Source organism: Artemia sp. Qi Xiang Cuo, chromosome 10, assembly GCF_049724085.1.
Source record: "Artemia sp. Qi Xiang Cuo chromosome 10, ASM4972408v1, whole genome shotgun sequence".
NCBI lineage: Eukaryota > Metazoa > Arthropoda > Branchiopoda > Anostraca > Artemiidae > Artemia > Artemia sp. Qi Xiang Cuo.
In genome coordinates, this window is record NC_142803.1 from 21,901,738 (window position 1) to 21,913,779 (window position 12,042).

Consider the following 12,042-nt stretch of genomic DNA (forward strand, 5'->3'; position numbering starts at 1 on the left):
TTTTGATTATAAAAATGAAATTAAGTCATTAAGATCTTAGAAAGGATAAAGTTGCGGAGAATTTTATAATATTTATATTTTCCCATTATGCAAACATTTTGTACATAATTGATCAAAAGTGTATAAAAGGAATTCTGAACGTGGGCAAAATTAGAATTCTAATTATTCCAGAAAATATTGAGAATAAACAAGGATTGAGCCGCATTTGCACGTCCGGAGGCAGGGAAACCCTTAAGCCCTGTTCACAATGTGATTTTACCGAGGTTTAGCTAGCGCTATTTGGAGCCTATAGTGCTATTGGAGATTTTTTTTATAGGATTTGCTGATTGAACGAGAAATTACGTGAGAATTTCTGATTTGCTTAGAATAACTCTAAATCTCGTGATTTTCCTCATATTTTCCTGTGTTTGTCATATAGGATGACGAAGTTCATTAGGAAAAAGTGTAAGCCCGGAGACATTTGTCTAACATTTGTTGATATTAATGATTATATATACCACTTTCCATGCACATTTCAGGCCCTACAATCTTTAACGGGACATTTTTGGGAATACAAGTGTGCTATTTCTGGATATTTTGGAACATTCAAATCCCGGATTGTTTATAAAATTGGAGTATTTGTCAATAAAGTCTAATTCAGGGCAAAAAGATCCATTTAGTGCTTTTATAATTGAATTTCTAGTGCTTTTTAGTTTATCTTCAATTTTCGTATTTGTGTTATGACCCTTCGGCTTTGAATACACTTTACTATCTATAGTTCGCAAAATTTTCGACTTTGTTGAGGAATGTAGGCCCACTATAAGAGTAATATCAGTTGTGTGTGGTCAAGGGCGTTCACCCTCTCCCCTCCAGATTTTCACTTCTCCTAGATTTTGAAAAAAAATATCTTTTTTGGGTGTTTTCATTCAAAAGTGTCTTTTACTGGTATTTTCATTAAAAAAATAAAGTAAAATTGCTCCTTTAGGTTTTGAAAAATACGTTTTCGCAAATTGCAAAAAATACGTTTTACAAAAAATTGCAAAAAATACAAATTACAAAAAAAAATCGCAAAAAATACGTTTTCGCAAACTGCACCAAAGTAAATTCTTGTGTGCGTGTCTTTCGAGGGAAATAGGGAAATCCTCCCTAAGAAAACATGCGGAAAGGACATCCATAGGAAGCCAAGAACATGTGCAGATATCAAGGTTTCTTTCAAAATATAGGAAGGTTTTGATAACAAGAACATGTGCAAATATCAAGGTTTCTTTCAAAATACAGGAAGGTTTTGATACCAAGAACATGTGCAAATATCAAGGTTTCTGGGACTAGATTTTGGAAGGTTTTGATACCAAGAACATGTGCAAATATCAAGGTTTCTGGCACTAGGTTTTGGAAGGTTTTGATAACAAGAACATGTGCAAATATCAAGGTTTCTTTCAAAATACAGGAAGGTTTTGATACCAAGAACATGTGCAAATATCAAGGTTTCTGGGACTAGATTTTGGAATGTTTTGATACCAAGAACATGTGCAAATATCAAGGTTTCTGGGACTAGGTTTTGGAAGGTTTTGATACCAAGAACATGTGCAAATATCAAGGTTTCTTTCAAAATACAGGAAGGTTTTGATACCAAGAACATGTGCAAATATCAAGGTTTCTGGGACTAGATTTTGGAAGGTTTTGATACCAAGAACATGTGCAAATATCAAGGTTTCTTTCAAAATATAGGAAGGTTTTGATACCAAGAACATGTGCAAATATCAAGGTTTCTTTCAAAATATAGGAAGGTTTTGATACCAAAAACATGTGCAAATATCAAGGTTTCTGGGACTAAAAACCACCTAGTTTGAAGTATCTGATCCTCACCACCATCCACCTGCGGTCTTCTGATCCTCCACAGTAAAAGTGGCCTGGTGATATTTAAATCCCCAGGGGACCATAAATCCCCAGGCAATCCATTTGGATTTTCATTTCGATCAATTTGGAGCGTTTGCGTTAAAAAAAGGAATACAAAATCAAAACCCCTGTCCGTGAATATACTCTTTATGTTTTTGTCTGTCGGATTTAACTGTTGGGCTTGCTTTGTTGATTAGTGCTGTCCAAGAACCCTAGACTTCTTTTCAACTTCGCTGAAAAACAAAATGCATCATTTTCTTCCATATGTCCTGCATGTCACATCTTTTCTTCTTTAGAAAGTGAAATGTATTGGGGACTTTTTCCCTTCGTTGGAAGTTGGGGAAACAAGTCTGCATTTGGACTAGAACGGTTTCAGTACCTCTAGCCAATGATGAAGACGCGATGGCTTGCATCTCTCCCGTTAATTATCATGGCTTTGATAATGATTGGCGGTTTCTGTATTATAACTAGTTCTCGAGCCTCACACTTTGAGAGCCTTTATACATGCTTCTCCAGGTTCTGCTCCACCCACTTCAAATAATGAAATGGTTTAGAAGTATTGCCGACGATTGTTCTTTTCGGCCAACCGTCAAGGGCTAAACGGAAAGCAGTTCGCCCCCGTCTGGGGTGGGAGGACGTCATAAAGAAGATTTAAAGGAAATGGGAACTTCGTGGGCGGGTTTAAAAAGGGAGGCTTTGAATAGATTGGGGTGGAGGAGGAGCGTGCTTAGCTCTGTTGGCCTCAGGCAGCTTGGTGCTGCGGTGAGTTGTTAGTAGTTGTAGTAGTAGTAGTTTAGAAGTATTCCTTGTAAGTTTTAAACTGATACTAAAATGTCCCATGTGTATTGTGTACCCATGCTCTAGTTCGATGACTATTGGACATACTTTTATGCACCATATCATGAATGTTTTGTTGAATCAACACAGAAAATCTTATACATATCATGATACATATCATCTTATAACATAGCAGACACGGATAGAACTCGAGCTGTCCTCTCTATGAAAATAAAAAATAAATAAAAATCCAAACTTCTCAAAAAGAGGAAGAAGCAGAGGGAAGAAAAAAATGAAAAGAGATAACTGGAAAACAGTAATTGGATGCAGGGATAATAATCGCAGAAAACAGTAAAACAGTCTGCCAGGTCTGTATCCAGAATTTTGGGAAGGGGGACTGGGTTCACAAAAAAACTAAAAAAACACATAAAAAACTCGTTCATATGCATGTTTGGAATTTTGCGAGTCGGACAAACATTTCGGGGGGGGGAGGGGAGGGGGGGGTTCAAACCCCCTTTCCTACCGCCAGATACGGTCTTGCGGCCTGCTACTGTTTATGCCACCTGGAAGCCACGTTATTCATGAATGCTGAGAAAAATTATGAGCGACTTTACCGAACAGATTGTAACCATCTTCAGCTACGGTACACTGCAATTTCAAAAGATTTCATGTTATTTGAAGCTCCAAGAAAAACTGTTCTGCTCTCCGGTAGAATTATTTATGAATATGTCTAATACACCTTTTTGTTTTAGGCTCAGTTATCAGGGCCGTATACAGGATTTTTTTCTGGGATGTTTTACACACGGATTCTTTTTTGGTGGGGGGGGGGGTACACAAAAAAACTAAAAAGATGCATACAAAATTTGTTTATATCCATTTTTGTTACGTTTTTACGAGTCAGACAATCATTTCGGGGAGGGGGGGGGTTAACCCCTCAACTCACCCCTACCTGGATACGGCCTTGACAGCTAGGCAATGTAATGAGTTCAACCCAACTTTTTTGTTTATAATTTGTTTTGTTTGTGAATAGCCAAATACACTTGTCTAAGACAATGCTTTTGGTTTCTTTGAACTTAAAATTTTAAATTTTTTGAACATGTTAAGGAACTATTGATAAATAACCTGACGGGTCTCTATGTCAGACAATTATTATGGTATTAGACAACTTGGCATTGCATTGGGCGATCATAGTGAAGCATTCAAATATCGTAATTCCGATGATATAAAACGAACAAGATTATAAATTACTTACCAGACTGCGCCAAATCGCTTAGACTTTATTAGACACTCACTGAGTGTAAAATAGCAAAACAATTTGTAACTTATTATAGTGAAATATACATGCTTAGGTGCAGACACTAGAATTGACTTTGGAGACACGGAGGAAGGGGGTGGGGGGTTGAAAAAAAAGTGAATCATTTATACAAAAATTGTATCAAAGTATAAGCATATTATAGAAATCGATACTCCTGTATTATTCACAACGCACTCGAGTTGTTTTCTGAATGTAAGATCTATGAAAACCGTTTTCATAGCCACAAAGACAAATGACAGATGACAGAATCTATTGGACTTGTACAATTTGGGCTATGTATTGGGAAATTTGGGATGGAAGTGGAGTTAAGGTTAGGTTTTGTATGCAGCCTCTCTGTACTTTACCTCCCCCCCCTAATGTGCAAATATGTAGCTCAAGTTATATATTTTCAATGCATTGAAACTTGTTTTCCAGTTTTTGTTACGTTATAGTTGATTCAATTTACAGGTACACGGGTTGAAACAACTGAGATAGGAAATATATAATTATATAATATATAATGAAATATAGATAGGAAATATATAATTTGGGCTATATATCTGCACAGGGGTGTTGGTATAAAGCACAGTTTATATAATTAGCAGTATGACCTTTCCCTATCTCACCCATTATAAAAACCCGGACCGAGGTGCGAGTGCTCCAGAGAACGTATAAACATAAGCGGCATTAGATCTTTTCACGGGTAGACAAAGAATAATCACCTACGGAACAAGTACTAACAAAACCACTTGGCCGAATCACCAATAAGTGGACAATAAGTGCAGAAATAAGTGGGAGGAGCTTTTTGTTCGCACCGAGAATGAAGAGCCAGAAATCATCTGCGGTAAACTTACTGGATAATTATATAAACTGTGGTGTAAAGTATAGCGGGGCTACATGCAAGATTTGTTAACTATGACTATACTGCATATTATGAAGTAAGAATTCTTTTCTTAACGTGTCTACTTATATAATATAGCTGCGGTCAATATACCATACAAGTACCTTATATTTTCAACATATTTTGGTATGCTTCATTAGGATTAAACTAACTTCACTTCTCTAGTGTGTTCTGAATAATACAGGAGTACCTAAAAATCTTATAATTTTGGGGTCGATTAGGGACTCAAGCCTTTTTTTTCAGGGTCTGCGTGCCTGTAAGCAGTTAATGCGATAAACAGCATTATTTTGCTCCTTTTTATGTTTATTGTTTATTGTTTATATGTTTATTGTTTATTGTTTATATGTTTATTGTTTATTGTTTATATGTTTATTGTTTATATGTTTATTGTTTATTTTTATGTTTATTGTTATGTTTATTGTTTCCTGCATATTGCAGGAAAAGTTCGTCCATTTTGAGTTAAAGAACAAAAGATAAAAAAGAAGTTTTATCTAATTAGCTATCTGTGTTAAGAGACACAACTGCTAATATTAACAATTTAGTGCAGAACACAACCCCCTGAGACTGATACAGCTACACACGCTCCTCTCCCATTCCAATCTATTCAAAGCCTTCCTCATTACATTTTTTTTTGGGGGGGGGGGCTACTTTGTTTCGGAAAGCAAGTACACAAAATGGAGTTCTTTCTCGAAGCATTGCTGTGTTAAAGCTTAAAATGAATAGATATGGTTACGTATATGAAGGGGCCGCCCTCTCCTCAACCTACTACTCTTTGGAAGATGTCGATCTTTTTTCATTTGAAAAAGAAAAAAATCTTTTTTATGTTTAAGTTACCACCAAGCTTGACACTGGAAAGGAAAACCGTTACAGCTTGCCCATTTTGTACGAAAATATCAGTTTACGCAATAGAAACAAAGTGAAATCGTTTAAAATTGCGCAATTTACAAAGCATACTTATTTTGAAAACTTCTGATTCGTATTCAGAAAAAAAAATCAAGTTAACTTAAATATTGTCTTAATTTTTTAAACTAGCAGCAAAGCCTGTCGCATCGAAGTCTGATAAAATCGTTTATTTGTAAAAAAAAAAAACAAAAAACAATAGACTATCAACTGCATGGTGTTGGAGAATTTTTTGTCTCCTTCCCTTGGCATAAAAATGAAAGTCCCCCCCCAGACAAAAAAAAACTATTGGTAATGGTGCGTTATATGGACACTTATGTAATGTAAAAGGAAACCAGTCACGAAAAACCCGTCAAACTGGTTATTATCAAGAGACCGCTATACATAAATGACTGTAAAGCCGTGGTTTCTCAATGAGCTACAATATTTCAATGATTGTTTTTTGGGGTTTAAGGAGGAAAAAAGTACCTAGGTTAGGTTAGGCTACGTATTTAATATATGCTAAGCTTTAAACCCCCCCCCCCTAATTTGGAAATAGATAGATAGATAGATAGATAGATAGATCGTGTATTTCAAAAGCCCAAGAGCCATATACACACAAATATTTATGAAAAATAAAGAAATCACAACAGAACAAATTACGAAACACACATTAACATGATAAATAGCGAAAAATACCTTATGGTAAATTATCGAGAAAATAAGTTTAATTCCATATAATTAATAATAATTAATTGTAAAACCAAATATAGCCTAAATTTGTTTATAAACTATTATAGGTTCATCCTTGTTTATTTTATTATGTGGGCAGTGCCCACATAATGCAACAGTACCAGTTAGGTTACATATTTATTATATGGTGTGCTTTTTGTTTTATTTCATTAGCATTTTATTTTATTTTATATTATATTTTATTTTTATATATTTTATTTAATATTTAATATTTATATATATATTTTTATATATTTTATATATTTTATTTTTTTTATATATTTTTATTATATTTTATTATTTATTTATATATTTTTTTTTTTTTTATTTTATTATATATCCTATTTTTTTTATTTCATTAGCATTAACCAAACTTGACTTTTCAGAAGTGTCCACATAACGCACAAGTACCAAACTATTCTTGAAAGTTTAGTTCCCCCAACCGCTAAACAAAACAGTATAGACTTGCAAATATCATGCATAAAAGTACTCCCAATTTCAGTGGAACCTACATCCGGTGTAATAAAACTTGCTTTGTAGGATAGTTTCAGGTACCCTTTGTAAAACGTCACACGATTCTTTCTAGTGCTGAGAATATACTAATATTGTCAATTATTATATTAGATTGATGTCAAGGGCGCATCCAGGATTTTTGTTTGTAGGGGGTCACAACAAAACGTATCAAAAATCAGTTCATATGCATTTCACTTGCGTTTTTATAAGTTGGACAAGAATTCCGAGGGGAGGGGAAGGGGGTTCAAACCCTGCCCACCCCTCGGCACGGCTGTGATTGGTGTATTCATTTTTATTTCTTTTTTAGGCAAAAATGATGGATGTCCCGAGTCCGCATATGTTCCCCAACTCAGCAGCTTCCCCCAATCCAAACATGCTCTCTGGTAAGTGGTCCTTTTCACCCCTATTTTTAAACGTTTATTTTATTTCTTTAATTAAAGATATGTAATTTGATTTTGTTGGTATAAGGATGGTCATTTGGAAGGTTGATTTTAATGGTTTGATATGAGAGTAGGCTTGTAGGGAGGAAGGGTGGTAGGAGGGTGGCTGGTAGGGAGAAAGGATGGTGGGGTGGCAGGGTGGTAGGGGGGCTATGGTAAGGGCTTGAAATGGAATGATATTGTTGAGTCTGGTTTGTTTTTGGGCTGTTTTGTTCCTCTTTCATTTTTTTTAAGTTTATTATATTTTTATTTATATATATATATATATATATATATATATATATATATATATATATATGCACATATTATATTATTTATTTTTTAATTTATTTTAAATCTAAATGTATTAGAGTTGAGGAAACTTACTAGTATCTTGTGCTGCACGCTAGCAAGCCTAATTTTTTTCATAATTGTAGGGTTTTTAAATAGTAAAACCCGTTTTTCTGTTTCGAATAAATAAATTTAAGCCTAAACCTAATCTAAAGTTTTGAAGACAACTCTTAACTTTTGGATATCTAAGTTAGGCAAATATTTTCAAGTTTTTTTTTTTTTAATTTGCTTTTTGTTTTACTCGTGGTCATATTGACTCAATATCATTCTTTTCTTTGTTTTCGCATGACAATTTGGCCATTATGGTTATCGTATAATCCGAAATTCATTTACATAATCCCTTTTTTGTATACTGCGAAAGTTACTTGTTTTGTATCCAGTAAACACGCGAGAAGTGAAGTTTGGTTAATGGTAATGAAATAAAACAAAGTATGATAAACCTAACTAACCTAACTAATCTAACCTAACCTAACTATACCTAACTAACCTAATAAAATACGTAAACCTAACCTAACTAACCTAACCTAGGTACCTTTTATTGCCCCTTCAACCCCAAAAAACTAAAGTTTAAATCTTAGTTACGGAGTGAGCAATACCTCACTAGGCAACGAAAACCTGTTTTTCATATAGCATCTTTGAGATTTCGATGCGGTCTTCTTCGCGTGTCTACTGGATACTAAACAAGTACCCTGCGAAATTGCAGCTATCCTTTGAAATGAATCTCGTGTGATTGTTTGGTCTGTAGAAAATTTAAATCATTGCGAAATAGTTAGGATTTATATCAAATTTGTTGAAGATATAGTTGTTTCACAAGCAAGCAGTTTTAAGCTTGGACAAAGGATGTAAAATATCTAGGGCCGTTTTTGGTTAACCAGTCTGCTAAGTTCTTTAATTGCTTTTTTTTCGCAAAAAAACTTGTGCTTTTTTTCGCAATAAACCTTGTGCTTTTCTGGTTTGAATTTTCTTATTAATTCTTGTTTCAATGGTGTTTCAACTCATTTTATTTGCCTTCCGCAAAAATGGCAACCTTTTCCAAAATCTAAATTTGATGAAACTCGTAACTAGAAAAACGTAACTATGAAAAACGTAATCAAGCAGCTACAACTAGAAATCTTTCATTTGAGTTAGGGGTTAGGAGGTTTGAACCCTCTCCCCCTCCCCCCTCAAATGTTTTCTGTCTCGTAAAAACTTAATAAAATACATTTTTGGTGTGTCATTTAGAATTTTTCAAACCCCCCTACTCCAAAAAATATCTCCCTCCCCGAACAAAAATACTGGATACGGCCCTGCCCATGGCTTGTAGTAACCACTGTCGCCAAAAATCAAAATTCAATCTCTGGAAACAATTCGTTGAGTACAGTGGCATTGTAAATGATGTCAAATTTTGTACTCTGAAAAGACAAAAAACAAAATAATACATTTGCTGATTGGCAGACATCACCAATCGTTCTACAGGAAATGTATTTTGATTTTGAAAGACAGGCCCGTTTCTACTTCCACTTCTCTGTATCCTCATGATATTATGATACTGAAATATTAATGTGTCCCCCTTTCGACCTTTTCGGTGGGCGTTGCCCCCCCTTTTTCCGTTGAAGATATATGGTATATACAGCAAGGGCGGATCCAGGATTTTTTTTTCGGGGGGGGGGTTACTAATTTTTGACTAAGTTTTCGACTAATTTTACTGATTTTTACCTAGGTTTTACTAATTTTCGACTCAGTCAATTTTTTTTTTGGGGGGGGGGTCAAACCGGGTAACCCCCCCCCCCTGGATACGGCCTTGACATACAGTAGTCAACTTATTATAATGCATAAGAAATGTCCCTTGGGGTCTGTATTACAAGTGTTTCTAACTTCAGTTGTGGTAAATTCTGAAAGTTATGCATTACATTTTTGGTTACTATAACTCTCTCTTTACTGTTCTTATGTGTTGTTTTGCATGAATTTACAATTGGCATGATTATTTTTGTTGTAAAATACTACATATCGAGTTAACCAACTATTTTGTTCATAAATTTATCTGTATTTTATGTTTTACATATAAAACGTAAAGAGAGTAATTGTAATTTAACCGAACTTTCTTGTTGGTTTTCTCGATATGTTGTGTATTTTTATTGTGTTCTCTGTTTTTGTTTGAGTATGAATGAGTATGTTTGAGTATGAATGGGTGTACATATCAGCAACATATCGAGCAAACCAACATAATTCTTTTTTTTTTTTTTTTTAAAGTTTAAGAAATAATGAATATCAGACAACGGTTTATGAATTTAAAGGTGATTAAAATTCACTTAAAGTAAATACTTAATCGTCCTGAACTTAATTCCTCGGGCCTCAAACTATTGTACTATGAAGCTTGGAACAAGGGATAATCTTTTACGGTGATTTAAATTTCAATTAAGGATTTGATAACTATTACAAAATTGAATCCTTACACTAAGTTTGCACTAAATTTGCACACTTTTCATCAAATTTATTAATTGTTTTAACAAATTTTTTGACAAAATTCCTTAAATTTAATAGGATATTAATTATTAATGGTAAATACTGGATAATAATCTGATTATATTATTTCCATATTGAATAAAATTTGGATTTTAATCCAAATTTTTGGATTAAACCCCCCCTTTAAATTCCCCCCTTCACATTGCGGTCCTGATTCACATGGTCTATATGTTATACATATACCTTTCGCTGTGATGTACCTTAAAATATAGAATTCTATCCAAAATCCAAAAAATGAATTTCGAAAAAAAAAATGTTTGAATCCCATAATTCCCTGGGAATTAACTTGCTCACATTACTCTATATCTGTGTTAGCCCATTAAAATTATAACCTTTGACGTGGCTATAGAACTTCCCTGCTCCTAGCCATAGATGCACATAGATCCAACCTTAAGGGAGGGGGTCAAACAATTTTTAGGGGGGACCTGAAAAGTTATTGTTCAATCTTTGAGGAAGGAATTTTCAACCAATATTTGAGGGGAGGCCCAGATAAACGGAGGTGATAAAGGATAAACCTAACTGCCGGAAGCTTATTACCATAGAAGCACTGTTTAAATACTTGTCCTTCTGTTTTTTTCCTGAAAGTAATTTAAAGTAAACTTATTCAGATATTTTGGAATAAAAATTCACCTTTTTGGAGGAGGAAATTGGCTCCCCATATTGTTCATCGTGGATTGCCGGTTCCAAGTTTCTTCAGTGGCAAATTTTCCTAATTAAATTCCCAAGATTGTTCAATATTTTTTATTGGTACATTCTCGATATGTTGCTAATATGTCTTTTCTTTCATGTAGATGGAATAAGTTGGAGATCTAAGGCTCCATCATGGACCAAAGAAAAACTCCAAGAAGCTATCATGGCGATTGTGACGCAAAAAATGCGATTCTCTCAAGCGGCAAGTTATTATAATATCCCAAAAGGGACGTTGTATGATAATATATTAGGAAAAAGTAAACGAATGGATATTTTAAATACGATATATTTAAATGCCCACGACGAAGAACTGGTGATAGATTATTGTTGTGATGTGAATAAGATGCCATTTAACAGAAGAACGAATAGGGCCTTGGAAGATGTCTTGAGGTTTGTGGAGGGAATTAAACGGAGAAGAGAACCTGGATTTGAGTTCAATGGGTTGACGGGGTTTCGCTGGTGGTGGGCATTTTCCAAAAAACATAATATTGTTTCATTGTATTATTCAAAACCAAAAGAGTCTGTGAAATATGATTGCTCGTTGAATAATAATAATTATGATGATCTTATGCCTCAAAATTTGTCTTTGAAGTGATTTTTTTTTCAAAAAAAGATTATTTAAAAATAATGTGGTTTACATACAAGGCCGTATCCAGGGAGGGAGGGGCTAGAGAGTTTGATTCCCCCCTTCCCCCATAATTTTTGTCCGACTCGTAAAAACCTAAGAAAAATGTATATTAACAAATTTTGTTATGTATTTTTAGTATTTTTTGTACCCCACCCCTCCAACAAGAATCCTAGATAGGGCCTTGTCACCATTGAATATATGTTTTTTTTTTATATATCCTTGACTTTCTTACATAGATTATTATTATTTTTTATGCTTGTTCGAAGAGAACTTCGAAAATGGAGATGCAGTCAAAAGGGGGGAGGGGAACGATGGTCAGAACCTGCCTTTGAGTTTAACGGGTTGGTGGGGTCTTGTTAATTTTGAGATTTTGAAAAAAGTCAGAATGTCGTTTTTTAGTTTCTTTTGGAAGTCATTTTCGGCACTGGATAGCTGCTTCTTCAGAGCTAAAAAAAAGAAATATTAAACGTTGAAAAATTTC

The 12,042-nt window shown here is 34.3% G+C and overlaps 1 protein-coding gene across 3 annotated transcripts in view; it reads left to right on the forward strand.

Annotated features, from left to right (window-relative positions):
• The window catches only part of LOC148947577 (protein bric-a-brac 1-like), a 179,575-nt gene that overhangs the window by 96,714 nt on the left and 70,819 nt on the right, over nucleotides 1-12,042 (forward strand). For all 3 annotated transcript variants that reach the window (XM_089095312.1, XM_089095311.1, XM_089095313.1), the window contains exon 3: nucleotides 7,279-7,354. In XM_089095312.1, the coding sequence (XP_088951438.1) occupies nucleotides 7,279-7,354 (76 nt within the window). The remainder of the gene's footprint in view (nucleotides 1-7,278; nucleotides 7,355-12,042) is intronic.